At 47.5% G+C, this 14,136-nt stretch overlaps 1 protein-coding gene across 1 annotated transcript; it reads left to right on the plus strand.

The window, feature by feature from the left end:
- Positions 1-8,405: 8,405 nt before the first annotated feature.
- On the plus strand, positions 8,406-10,729 carry Spr (sepiapterin reductase). Its single transcript, XM_048352737.1, has 3 exons — positions 8,406-8,743; positions 9,184-9,474; positions 10,519-10,729. The coding sequence occupies exons 1-3, from the start codon at positions 8,422-8,424 to the stop codon at positions 10,707-10,709; spliced, it is 804 nt and encodes a 267-aa protein (XP_048208694.1). The 5' UTR covers positions 8,406-8,421; the 3' UTR covers positions 10,710-10,729.
- Positions 10,730-14,136: the final 3,407 nt, after the last annotated feature.

Genomic DNA, 14,136 nt, shown 5'->3' on the forward strand with positions numbered 1-14,136 from the left:
ACAAAAAAGGCACAAATGACAGGAAATCCCCTCAGATCTTGGAGGACCTGATGCTATTGCAGACAAACACAGGCAGGGCTACTTGGAGGCACAGGAGGCCAGGTTTAGGACTTAATCTCCTCATCTTTCTGACATCTCCACGGATTTCTCTTAAGTCTAGATGCCAAAATTTGAGGGAGAAATGAAGTGACAACTCAGGAAATTTTGTTTTACTCACAAATCAAAATAAACCCTTTATGAAACAAAATTGTCACGCCATCTAGTATGATGTGGTTGCTTGATGTGGTTTATATTTAGAATCGAACCTCAGTAGAGTTCAATGTGTATTAGCAATGTGGTAGTTTAAAGCAAAACAGGGCCGTGTTGCTTGTTTTGTGGGAGACAGAGGTGTGGAATGACAGAAAGCTAGCCTGAGGACCAAAGGATATGGAGTACAAGGAGACTGGCTCACCTTGTGCAGATTCTGGAAGAAGGCTACTTATTGCACCTGGGGTCAGCAGAAAAGCTTGGGACTTTGCTGCCACCTTGTGGCCCTTTCACTACAATGCAGTGGTGAAGCTCCCTCCATCTCCCTCATCCCCCTAAAAATAAGAGAAGCACATATATTACTGTACTTTTTTTTTTTTGCTGCATACAACAGGAATGAGAAAAAAGAACTTTACTATCACAAGAGAATGTAGGATAAATACAAAGCCAGTACCCCTGGAACCATACACATCTCCTTTAAACTTGTAGCTGAGCAAGAGACATTGGGTTAGCTGAGTGCCTATGGGCAAGTCTTTCACCCCTCCAGGTCACAAACCCCCTGAATAGTTAGAACTAAAGGAGTGAGCCATGATTACCCAGCTTACATCTCAGGATATATCTTTAAGCATAGATCTGTCTATGTAACTTAGACTTTATGCTGTATTTCTTATTCATTCTTTCTCTAAGGAATCTGATATGGTAATCTTGATTTCTCTTTAATGAAAACGGATACTCTTCCCAATTTTCAAATGATTTTGCTTTATTTTGTTTTGACTGGCTAGAGCATTCAGTCTATATAATTTCTGCTTCTTGGAATTTGCTCTTATGCAATTAATATTTATGAAACTTTGGAGCCAATATTCATTTCACAGGTCATAGAGATTTAAGTTCTGTAAAATCATGTAACTTTCCATTCTACTCTAGTACACACACTTCCTCTACATTAAGTATCTATTCCTCCAATGCCCATTCAAAACAACACATACACACACACACACAAACACACACATACACAAATTGACACCACCAGGTAAGCTTGGTCATTTCTGAAAGTGTTTTGCTTTTTCTTTTGCAATTTTTCTCAACTAGTGTTTCTACCTTCCTACTTTCTCCCCAGGAGTGTGTCTAAGACATAGGCATATTTGCAACTTGAAGGGAAGGTCTTCTGACACTTATCTGGGAGCCAAATGTCATCCACTGATAGGCGTGACACTGTACTCTCCAGGCCTTTTATCACTTGGTACAGTTTTATAGTAAGAGCTTTCCAGGTTTGGGCACAAGCATTGGGGACCAGTCCCCCAGGCCACTTTGACTCGCCCAGTCACCCAGCTCCTCCTGGACAAAGATAAACGTTTGCATTTTCCCTGATTACCTTAGGATCCTAGGAAACATGGGTTTATCTCAACCCTTCTAATCCTTGGACAACCTTATTCCCTCGCCAGGAAGTCCAGGGATGATTTCTGCAAGGCTTAAAGGCTCCCAGTAAGAATGTCCACTTTGGCTCTAAAAGGTAGTTTTCTCAGGTTTTCAGGGCAGTTTCCATGCCCAGGGAAGAGCTAGTGCACCCAGTAAGAGCTCTTCCCAGACCGGCTCGCAGCCCCTCTCGTTACACCGCTGCTGGCCAATCCAGCAGGTCTCAATTGCATCTTGGCGCCACCTAGTGGTGGGCTGGTGGCTTCGGCGGACACCGCGCTGGGACGGGGGCGGGGGAGGGGGGGTATTCTGTGGGGTGGCGGCCTCTGGCAGGCTGTCTTTCCAAGACAGTGACCCCATCCTCCCGGGGGACAGAGCCTCCTGTGAGGCAGGCGGGTGTGGGGGCCTGGGGAGATGGCGCAGCGAGAATTCCGAAGAGAAGTGGACCCACTTTCCCCTTCCAGATTCCATGCCTGCTTTACCAACACAAGGAGATTGTAAAAGGAGCAAATGCAGCTGGCGCCGGTGGCTTGTGCCTGTCGTCCTAGCTGCTTAGGAGGCTGAGATCTGAGCATCGCGGTTCGAAGCCAGCCCAGGCAGGGAAGTCCATGAGACTTAGATCTCTACTTAACCATCAGAAAAGCAGAAGTGGTGCTGTGGCTCAAAGTGGCAGAGTGCTGGGCTTGTGCAAAAGAGCTCAGGGACAGCACCCAGGCCCAACTTCAAGACTCACAGAAGACAAAAATAAAGGGGGGATGATTGTTTGGGGTTCAGTGTCAGAGGATCCATTTCAAGGGTCCATAGTCAGTTGGCTCTGTTGTTTCTGGCCTGTGGCAAGAGAACATAATAGTGGAGCATGTCATGGCAGCCAGGAAATTGAAAGGGAAAAAAAAGATCAGAGGTTCACTATCCCCCTGGAGTATACCTTTCCCCATGACCTAACTTTCTCCTACTAAACATTCCACTTTCCAGAGGCTCCACCATCTCAGACTGCCATAGGCTGGAGACCAAGCCTTTAGATCTAAACAATGACACTGTAATCTCCAGCCCCTGAAAGCTGGAAGACACTGCATTCACAGAGTGGTGTGCGCATGTTTTCATCTCGTTTCTTATCATCCTCCCCTCTGGGCAGGGCTCCTCTTATGTGGGAATCCAGGAGGAGGAGCTTTGCAATTGCCATGAGAACCTTTAACTTTTAGCTCAAATTTTATCTTGCCTGATATAAAATTTGCTAACCTTCTTATCTTTACTGTGGAAATTTTGTGAAATACATAAATAAATTACATCTAGTTTGACTACTATTTGTGTATATGTGTATACAATAATATGCCTATTTGTTTTATGGGGATGTGGCAATAAATTACCACCAAATGGGTAACTTAATCAATTTTCATTTAGCTTTAGTTAGCATCAACTAGTTATACAATGGGATTTCATTTTAATATGTCCATTTATGTACACAATGCTGTGTGTGTGTGTGTGTGTGTGTGTGTGTGTGTGCATGCATGTGTACCAGTCCTGGGGCTTGAACTCAGGGCCTGGGCACTGTGCCTGAGCTTCTTTTCCTCAAGGCTAGCACTCTGCCACTTGAGCCACAGCTCCATGGCTGTCTTTTTGGTAGGTTATTGGAACTAAAAGTCTCGTGGACTTTTCTGCCAAGACTGGCTTTTAATTGAAATTCTGAGATCTCAACCTTCGGAGTAGCTAGGATTACAGATGGACCCACCAGTGCCCAGCTACAATGCATCTTGATTGGAGTCATTCTCCCTTCCCATTTCCCTTTCCCAAACCAGTCATCTAAACACAATTTCAGGTTTTGGCAGTTTCTGGAGGATGAAAGCCCAAGAGCAAGGTATCAACTGGGCTGCCCTCATCCTAAACATTCCAGGGAAGGTGGATTTCTTTTTTTTTTTTTTTTCTGGCCAGTCCTGGGCCTTGGACTCAGGGCCTGAGCACTGTCCCTGGCCTCTTTTTGCTCAAGGCTAGCACTCTGCCACTTGAGCCACAGCGCCCCCTCTGGCCATTTTCCATATATGTGGTGCTGGGGAATCGAACTGAGAGCTTCATGTGTAGGAGGCAAGCACTCTTGCCACTAGGCCATACTCCCAGCTCCGGGGAAGGTGGATTTCTAGGCCCTTCCACTTCTGGTGGCTCCAGGCAGTCCTTGACTAGTGGCTGCATCACTTCAATCCATGTTCCACTCTTGTGTTGCCTTTCATAGTCCACTCTGTGGCTGTGTCTTCTCCTCTTTCTTGTAAGGATTATTGAATTTGAGGCCCATCCCATAATCTCAGGTGAAGTCCTCTTGAGAATATTAACTTAATTACGCCTATAAAGGTTTGCAATTTATCGGGATACACTGATATATTTATAGAAAAGTTGCAATAAACACCCCATATACAATAATATATGCCAATAAAACTCTTTTTTAAAAACTTTGACATCATTACCTAGTCTATATCAAACCCCCTCACACACTGCAAAAGTGTATTACTAGGCTGGCATGTGGCTCATTAGTAGAGCATTTGCCTAGCATGCACAAAGCCCTGGGTGCTATCATAGCACTGGGGGGAAAGGTATTTTTACATCAGTTTGGTTGAGCCAGAATTCATTCAGACCCCTATTCAGCCATTATGTTCCTAATACAAAGCAGTCTCTCATACCTTTTTGCATGCGTTTGACCCAAAAATCTCATGTTCTGATTTTTTCTGCTTTTTAAATTTATTCTCCCTGTCCAAACACTCTACAGACATTATTATAGACTTAGCATTGTATCACACCCAAAGACATGCAAAACTGCATGCGCTAGGCACTAGTGGCTCATGTCTGAAATTCTAGCCACTTAGGATGCTGAGCTCTGAGAATCAAGGTTCAAAGCAAGCTTGAGAAGGAAAGTCTTTAAGACTTTTCTCTCCAAAAGCCAGAAGTGGGCTGTGGCTCATGTGGTTGAACGAAGAAACAGTGCTCAAGCCCTAACTTTAAGCCCCAGTACCAGAGGGGAGGAAAAAAAATCTACCTAAGTGTGGTTTGCTCACTGAGGTATCCAAGCTAATCAACAAATTCAGCTTTCTATATTTCTACCCATTTGTTGTAAATTTCCCCATTAATTTTTCATCTAATGTTTCATTCATCATAGTGAATCATCATAGTTTTTTACTGAATCAGTTATTTTATTACAGATTGCAAAAATGGTGATCTTTTTAATTCTATCACTTCTTCTACATTTGTTAGCTGATTTTTTTGATAAACTGACTCCTCGTCAACTAAAGCAATTTGATTATTTTATGAGGTTTCTAATTCTTCTGCACCCTTGCCAACACTTGTTCCTTTTATTTTCTAATCCTACAGCTGTCCTAATGAATGTGAAGTGATATTTTGGGCTTTATTTGCATTTCTCTGATGGTTAATGATGTTGATGGTTCATCTTTATTGGCAGCTTGATTGGATTGAGAGATGCCTGACAGGGTAGTGAAGCACACTGATGGGGCTGTCTGTGAGAGTGTTTCCAGAGGCTGCCACGTGGGATGCAACTAAGAGGCAAAGACCTGCCCTGAACGTGGGCAATGCCACCCAGCAGACCAGGGATCCAAACAGAATACAAGTGGCAAAGGAGAAAGCTGGCTAGCGTGTGCAAGCTCTACTCCTTCTGATCAAGTTCATCTGCTGCTGCTGCCCTTGCCTGGGAAGAGCAGGCTCCAGCTTCTTCAGCGTTTCAAGGACTCACACTCCAGAAAGCTTCCAGGTCTTCAGAGTGTGTGTGTGTGTGTGTAAGCACACGCATGCGCATGTGCACGCATGCATGCACACATGCTGAAGCTTGAACTCAAGCCTTATATTCTTGCTTGGCCTTTTGTGTGTGAATGTGCTGGTCTTAGGGCATGAACTCGTGGCCTGGGCACTGTCCCTGAGGTGTTTTTTGTGGTGTTTGTTCTCTTGAGGCTCTCTCTTAAGCCACAGCTCCACTTCTGGTTTTCTGGTAGTTAATTGGAGATAAGAGTCTCACAGACTTTTCTACCTGTGCTGGCTTTGAACTGCAATCCTCAGATCTCACCCTCCCGAGTAGCTAGGATTACAGGCATGAGCCACCAGTGCTCAGTTCTTCTCCTTCTTTCTTCCTTCCTTCCTTCCTTCCTTCCTTCCTTCCTTCCTTCCTTCCTTCCTTCCTTCCTTCCTTCCTTCCTTCCTCCTCCTCCTCCTCCTCCTCCTCCTCCTCCTCCTCCTCCTCCTCCTCCTCCTCCTCCTCCTCCTCCTCCTCTCCTCCTCCTCCTCCTTCTAAAGCTGGCATTCTACCATGTAAGTCACATATTCACTTTCAGCTCTTTGGTGGTTAACTGGAGATAAGTGTCTCTTGGATTTATCTTCCGAGGCTGGCTTCAACCCAAAATGCTCAGATTTCAGCCTCCTGGGTTGCTAGAATTACACTGGGCCTGGCTCTCAAGGCCTTCAGTCTTGGAGTGGATGACTGCATCACTGGTGCCCCTTGTTCTAAGGCTTTCAGCTTCTTGGACTACGCATCTACTTGGGTTCTCTAGGTATCCATGTGCACACAGCCATTGCGGGATTATCCAACCATCAACTGTGCAAGCCAATCCAATGAATCCCCTCCTAAATATATCCCCCTCTGTCTCCATCCATCCATCTATCTTATCTGCTATTGATTCTATTCCCTCAGAGACTGTTAATACAGACGTTGAATATGCCTTCATGTTCTTAACAATCATTTATATATGCTCTTTAGAGAAATGTCTTTGAAGAGCCTGTGCTCATTGTTTAATGGGATATTTGTCCTTCTTCTATTGACTTGTAAGTATGATTCACTTTAAATATTTGGTTACTTAAAAATAATTTCAGGGGCTGGGAATATGGCTTAGTGGTAAAGTGTTCACCTCATATACATGAAGCCCTAGGGTTCGATTCCTCAGCATCACATATATAGAAAAAGCTGGAACTGGTGCTGTGGCTCAAGTGGTAGAATGCTACCTTGAGCAAAAAGAAGCCAAGGACAGTGCTCAGGCCCTGAGTTCAAGCCCCAGGACTGGCAAAAATAGAGCAAAAAACAAAGACAAAAAATAATTTCAGTCTTTGAAAAGGCTGACAGAATAAGGAACTGCACAGGAATAATTCAGTTTGTCTACATGCTCACAATTTTTCCATATTAGATTTACTCATTTACTTTTCTCTAATGGATTTGAGAGTATGTGGTAGATATGATGTGCTTTTACTTCTAAATACTTCAGTAGTTTTCTCATCAAGGATATAGCATGTCCTTATGTCTCTTACATAACATGTTCACTGCTTAAAACTGGGCAAGTGCTCTACCACCAAACTACATGCATCCCTTTAGTTTTCTGAGAGCATCTCACTATGTAGCTCAGTCTGTCCTTGAACACAAAATTCTTCTGCCTTGGTCTCCTGAATGTTGAGATTACAGGTGTGTACCACCATAGCAGCTTAATCTTAGAGCTCTTGAATCAAATGTAGCCAATTCCTCTACTAACGCCCTTTGTCAGACCTAGGCCTATAGTACCATTTTTACATATTTCAAAATTTGTACCTCTAGGAACTTGTGAGTGCTGGCTGCTATTTTGCTCATTTCCAGAATCACTTGGTCTTTACAAAATTCTAAAGCCAGGCCTGTGAGACACAGTATTTGTGAAATTCCTCAGTAAGTCCACTGTATAGACAATATGTAAACCACTGTGCTGTTGTAAAAAGACATGCGCAGATTATGTTGTGTAAGATGGTAGTATGGTGTCTTAGAAGGGGATAAACATCTTCCTCCAAAAGGAAGAACTTCTCCAGCTCTCTTCCAGGCTAAGCAAACCACTGTGCCTCCTGCTGTTCCCCAGTGGCTCCTCCTGGGTGCAGCTAGGTTCAGAAGAAACTTCAAAGCCTAGCACATGGTGGAAAGCAGTTCAATAATGTCCAGTGCATTACTGAATGGTTCTGAGCCTTCACCAACCTGCCTCCTAAGGCCTGGGGAGGTAATAGAATCCCTTGGTGCAGAATCCTAGAGAATATGAGTGAGTGAAAGAAGACTCGGCAAACCTAGAGAGGGGAGAGAATGGGCACAACATAGCCTACTGAGTGGGAGAAGGTGTGAAGTTTTGGTTGTTGGTGGTGCTGAGGTGGAACCCAGGGCTCTACCACTTGAGGGACGCCTCCACCCCTGATCTTGGCTGGTTATTTTGGAGATGGAAAGTCTTAGAGGCTTTTCTACACAGATTGGCCTCAAAGCACAATCCTCCAGATCTCAGCCTCCTGAGGAGCTAGGATGACAGGTGTGAGCCAACTGTATTGGCAAAGGAAGAGGAAAACCGGCTTTGTATAACTTGGAAGATTGACTGTGGTTCTCCCAGAGAAAGCTCCGGGAGGAGGGGGCAGGTTCTCCCCAAAGAAAGCCCCCCAGAGGGCAAGGAGCTCGCCTCGAATTTACTTGGCGAGGGCTCACTTCAGGGCTGTCACTGGCCTTGTGCATGGATGCCCAGCACGTGGCGAGGCCTCCGGGGGGGGGGGGGGGAACGGGAGGGAAGCAGAGCACGTGTCCCACCAGGGGGTGAGCGTGGCGGGATGACGCGGGAAGGGTGGGGCGGTACTTCCTGCTTTTCGCGCCGATTCGGGTCGATCCGCTACCGCACTTCCGTCCCCCCACTGCGGATTGGGAGAACCTGGTCACCCGCCTGGGCGTCTGGAACCCTCCGGTCCCGCCCCTGCTCCGCCCGGCCGCGGCCGCCCGCCCCGGTCCGGTCTCAGATCCCAAACATGGAGGGCGGCAGCCGCCAGCAGGGCGGTCTGGGCCGCGCCGTGTGCGTGCTGACCGGGGCGTCCCGCGGCTTTGGCCGCGCGCTGGCCCCGCTCCTGGCCCGGCTGCTGTCGCCCGGTTCGGTGCTGCTCCTCAGCGCCCGTAATGACGAGGCGCTGCGGCAGCTGGAGGCCGAGCTGGGCGCCGAGCGGCCCGGCCTGCGCGTGCTGCGGGTGCCGGCGGACCTGGGCTCAGAGGCCGACCTGCAGCGGCTGCTGGGCGCCGTGCGCGAGCTCCCCAGGCCTGAGGGGCTGCAGCGTCTGCTACTCATCAACAATGCGGGTAAGACCCCTGTCCCGGGGGTGCGGGCGAGGCGGACCCGCCGCGGATCGCGCCCTCCCCGGGAGATCCCGCGTGAGCGGCCGGCGAAGGAGGGGCGTCGCGGACGAAGGACCCGGGGCGTTGGGGCCTGCTTCCCCAAGTCACCGGCCGAACTTTCTGGGCCGCCTTCCGCAGCGCCCTCTAGCGGCGTCCGGGAGTTAGGACGTGGCGGCCCCGAGCCCTGATCCCTAGGTGGCCGGCAAGGCCCGGTGTCCTCTCAGCCTGCAACTAGGATGGTTGGTGGTTCCCTGGCCTATCTGCACAACTGGCCAAAGAGGGAAGAGCCTTGCAAAGTGCTAGAAGACGCTCTGGGTCTGGATGAGAAGGGGCCACCTGGAGGAATTTGGGGAGTGGTGAGGGAGGAGAAAGAACCTTGTTATTTCTGTGGTCTGGTTTTTCAGCCACTCTAGGAGATGTCTCCAAAGGCTTCCTGAACACAGACGACCCCGCCGAAGTGAACAGCTACTGGGCTTTGAACTTGACCTCCATGCTGTGCCTGACTGCTGGCATCCTGAAGTCCTTCCCTGACTGCCCTGGCTTCAGCAGGACTGTGGTTAACATATCATCCATCAGTGCTCTGAAGCCCTTCAAGGGCTGGGCATTGTATTGCTCTGGAAAGGCTGCTCGTAACATGATGTGCAATGTCCTGGCCGCAGAAGAACCTAGTGTGAGGGTGCTGAACTATGCCCCAGGTAGGTAGGGGGTACTACCATTCTTGTCTTCTAGATCTGATTGGTCCTTTGGGTGGGTTAGTCCTTAGGAAAGGTCCCACAGAATGTATTTTCTCTGAATACTCCTCATCTTCAGGGAGATTAAGACTCCATGGAAGTTAGAGCTGACAGGAGATATAGAGAAAGGGTAAGGAGTTGAGTGGACTAGGAAGTGGGGCAGGAGTCTTACATACTAGTTGGAATATGAGAGAAGAGTAAGATCCATATTCTGGACCTGAACTGCCTTTCCTCATTGTGAAATGAGGAAGATGATACCTTTCTCACAGGGTAGTTTGGGGGACTGAATGAGATAATACATATGAAAAGGATAGTGAAGAATCATCTAACTGGTAACCCTTCTAATTACTATAATGAACTTATCACGCTGTGGTACTTTCACATATATACTTGTCTGATACCCTCTTGTGACAGGAAAACTGTAAAAGCCAGGATTTTGTGAACTGGAGATGTGGATTGAATGGTAGAATGCTAGCCATGAGCAAAAAAGCCAAGTGAAAGCATGAGTTCAGGTCCCTCCCAGTATCTTAAAAAAAAAAAAAAAGTCTAGTACCCATGACTTACACTTGTAATCCTAGCTACTCTAGAGGCTAAGATCTGTGAATGTTAGTTCAAAGCCAGCCCAGGCTTAAAACTCTATGAGACTCTTATCTCCAATTAATTGCCCAAAATCCAGAAGTAGAGCTCAAGTGATAGAGCCCTGGCAAAAAAAAAAAAAAAAAGCTCAGCCCCTGAGTAAGCCAAGAAGGGGGAAAAAGAAAATAATGGAACAAGTCAAGACTAGGATATTAGAGGTAGCTGAGCTGGACATTGACCTTTGAATGACACTTGGATATGAGCAAGTGGGAAGGAACTTCCAAAACTGCAGGTAGAGAGGTGGGAAAGGTTGTTAGGGAAATGACAGGCCAGACTTCAGCTGCCTCTGGCAGGCCTGACTCAGCTCTATCCTCCACATGCAGTGAGGAACCCATGACCTTCCATTTTTATCTTCTGCTGTTCATTATCTAGGTCCCCTGGACACAGACATGCAGCAATTGGCCCGGGAGACCTCTCTGGACCCAAACTTGCGAAAAAGTCTGCAGGAGCTGAAGTCAAAGGGGGAGCTGGTAGATTGCAAGACATCAGCCCAGAAGCTGCTGAGCTTGCTTCAATCAGACTCATTCCAGTCTGGAGCCCATGTGGACTTCTATGACAAATAAACTTATGTCTGGCTTCCTGGCCTTTCTTTCGTACTTTCAGGCATTCCTTCAGGAATGGGCAGCCTGGGACTGCCCACGTCATGCCCCAGTGGCCATCCCCACCCTCCCTCACACAGATGAACCCTCACACATACTGTTCTGCCTCAGACTCTGCCAGCTGGAAGTGGCTGGCATTACCAGTTGTTAGAGGTCTATTGTGCTGCCTGGTAATGAGGCCTCTGGATAGGCTTGAAAGGGAGGTTGTAAGTGTTGGAGCTCCCTGTCCTCAGGAACAGAATTTTAGGGAGGACCGCAGGAAAAGAAGCTAACACAGAAGACAAGAGTTCGGATCTCTTGCCTTTGACTAGTCTGTAGAGAGAGGTGTGGTGCTCTAGTGTGAAACAGGAGAGCCTGTGTAAGGCATGAAGGAAGGACTGCAAGTTGTTTCTGTCTTGGATGCCTGTATTTCAGGTAGCGGAACCTGTTGAATTTTGTATTCTTCTAACACCTTCATCCTCCAGAATCCACTGTCCTTCCCTCTGCTCCAGTATGAAAATGGCAAAAGCAGATACAACGGGAATACGGGCTGTCCTTCATTAATGCCTGCTTCCTCCACTTCCTGAGATCCCATGACTAACTTGAGGTTGACTAAGCAATTAACCCAACGTTAATTAACTTGAGGTTGCTGAAGCAATTAACCCAAACTTTAATACTGCCCTTATTTCCTGGGTAGCAGTCCTGGAGCTGCTCTTACTGAGGCCCACTCAGTGGCATGAAGTTGTCCAGGGTGGATATGCCAAGGCACCTGTTCTTCATGCTTTTGTCCACACTGACCCAATTTACTACCCTTTTCACTCTAGAACTATTCAGAGAATAGCCATCCTTTTGGGCCCAGCATTCTGCCTGCCTCCCCACAGCCCTTCCATTGTGCCCTTTCCCTGCTGCTCCTTTGCATTCCCCATTCTACTGCCCACATGGAAGTGCTCTAAATGGATCCCTGCTCCTGGGATGAGCCCTGTTAGCATTGTTCCTGAAGCCCATAGTCCTGGTCCTCAGTGGGGTAGGTTTGGAACCCACATGCAGTTTGATAGGATGGATAAGGTTCCAAGATGGAAGCCCTGAGAAGTCCGATCCTGCTGTTTGATAGACCTGGGTTGGACTTGGCATTCTGCAGTGGTGGTGATCTGCTACTGGCCCATGGCTTATGTCTTTTGGGGGAGGAGGGAATGTAGTTCCCTACCAGCTAAGGTCAGGACTCTATTTACTATCTTGCACCTGATTGTGGAGAAGGCAATCTACTTGATGCTTCTTGTTTCCAGCAGAGGGCGCCCTGAGGCTGTGCCTCCTGGAGAAGTAACAGCCACCCTTGTTGGAGGGCTGGTCCTAGGCAGAAACAGCAAGAACGGGATTCGCTAGGTGGGAGCAAGCAATTTTTGTGCTCACCTTGCCCAGCAAAGGCCTCAATCTCATTAGAATTAAAATGGCTGGGCTCAGATCCCTGCTCTACACTTAGTAGTTGGTAAGACAGAGCAATGTGCTTTTTGTCCCTGAAAAATGGATTGTAGGGCTGAGGGTATGACTTTAGTGATAGAGCACCTGCTGGCAAATGCAAGGCCCCAAGTTCAAGCTGCAGTACCACTTTAAAAGAAAAAAGAAAGGAAAAGTAAAATAAGGATCGTAATGCATGTACTACAAGGGTCATTATTGTGACTGATGTCTATAGACTAATGTCTATAAACAAATTGCATCCATAGATTGATTATAAGTCTCCCATAAATGATACATTATTTAGTTTTGTTATTATTTCTTTATTACAGCACTGGAGTTTGGACTTGGGACCAGGCTAGTGCTCTGTCACTTGACCCATGAACTTCAATCCTACTTTTTGCAGTTTATTTTGGAGATGGAGTCTAATGAACTTTTCTGACCCAGCTGTTCTTGAACTTCAACCTTCATGATCCTCTTGACTAACTAGGATTACAGGCTTGAGTCATGGGTACTCCCGCCCCCCCCCCATAATGAAGCACCTGGTTTTCTTTCCCTCCCTCCCTTTCTTTCTTCCTCTCTCTCCCTTCTTCCCTCCCTCTTTCTCTGTCTCTCTTTCTCCTGGAATTTGAACTAGCCTACCACTTGAGCTACCTATTTTGTTTTTTGTTTGGGGAATGAAGTCTTGAGGTTTTGCTTGGTGCCAGACTTAGACTGTGATCTGCCTACTTATCCCTTCCAGGTAGCTTGGATCATAGTTGTGAGCTACCATGCACTGCTTGCTGACTGACTTAGGGACTCACGAATTTTGCCCAGATAGCCTCAAACCATAGTCTTCCCAATCTCTGCCTACTAAGTAGCTGGGGTTGTTTATTTGTTGTTTTTAGCATCACGTCCGAGAGCCCTTCGAGCAGCCTCCCCTTTTCTGAAGGCCCAGACATCCTGTCCTTACTGATCTGTGACAAGGACCCCTGTTGCTCTGCCCCTGTTGCAGGCCTCTTCAGGTGACTGAAGTTCTAACTTGATAACTTGTCTTGTACTCAGAGGAGAACAAATGAGCTTAAGAGTTGGAAACTTTCAGTACAGATCTTGGACAGGGCCCAGCTCCCTTCTAGGACTTCAGTTGCTTTAGGGCAAATGAACTCTGGGGTTCCTTCCTGTAGTCATCTAAGATGTGTCAGGCACGTTTAGGCTGCATTGTATGGCATCAGGTTTAGTCCCTACAGGTGGAGATGGGCCAGCTGGGGATGCTTCTTCTGTCCTAGTGAATGGTGGGTGGTTTCCTCCCAGGTCCCTCATTCCCATGACTGGAGTAGTCAGCAGACTTTAGGCTCCAGCAGACCCAGGGCTTAGTGAGGAGTACCGCAGACCCCCACAAGGTGGCGAGGTCCTCATGTCTGCTGTTTGTCTTCTCCGCACTGAGATTTAAGAGCCCTGGAAATCCACGGAAGCCTGCCTGTTGGTTGTAATCCAGGACTGGAGACTCCAAGGGGGCTCATGGAGAACTGGGAGAGATCAGAAAGGCTTAGAGTCTCTGTCTCTGGCAATCCTAAAGCCTCTTCCATGACCCATGGTCTCTGCCCACAGAGATTTCATGGACCTTGATCCCAGCCCCAGACTTAGTCTCCCTGACACCCGTTCCACTGGGGCAGAAGGGCTTCTGTGCCAGCCTCTAGGGGCTAACCATCTGTATCCTCAAAGTTCAAATCCTGGCCTTGATCACCCCACACATGAGCACATGCAAGAACACATAAATACATGCCTGTACATGCCCAGAGCCCAGCTGCCGGGGCAAGTAGGGCCACAGATTAGCCAAAAGGCAAACAAGGTTTCTCTTTGTCTTTGATGTAAAGGAGCTGGGCAGTTTTTTGTTTTTGTTTTTTAATACCCCTAAGCTGGGGCCTGCAGCTGGCCTATGAGGCGCTGGGGACTGAAGGTAATATTCCAGGCTCACCCCAGTGGC

This window comes from Perognathus longimembris, chromosome 8 (genome assembly GCF_023159225.1).
Source record: "Perognathus longimembris pacificus isolate PPM17 chromosome 8, ASM2315922v1, whole genome shotgun sequence".
Lineage (NCBI taxonomy): Eukaryota > Metazoa > Chordata > Mammalia > Rodentia > Heteromyidae > Perognathus > Perognathus longimembris.

Bases quoted from the DNA above. Each gene is read 5' to 3' on its own strand.
- Spr (XM_048352737.1), top strand. From the start codon at position 8,422: ATGGAGGGCGGCAGCCGCCAGCAGGGCGGTCTGGGCCGCGCCGTGTGC. The intron at 8,744-9,183 runs GTAAGACCCCTG...CTGGTTTTTCAG, and splicing joins GCTACTCATCAACAATGCGG to CCACTCTAGGAGATGTCTCC. The intron at 9,475-10,518 runs GTAGGTAGGGGG...TTCATTATCTAG, and splicing joins GGTGCTGAACTATGCCCCAG to GTCCCCTGGACACAGACATG.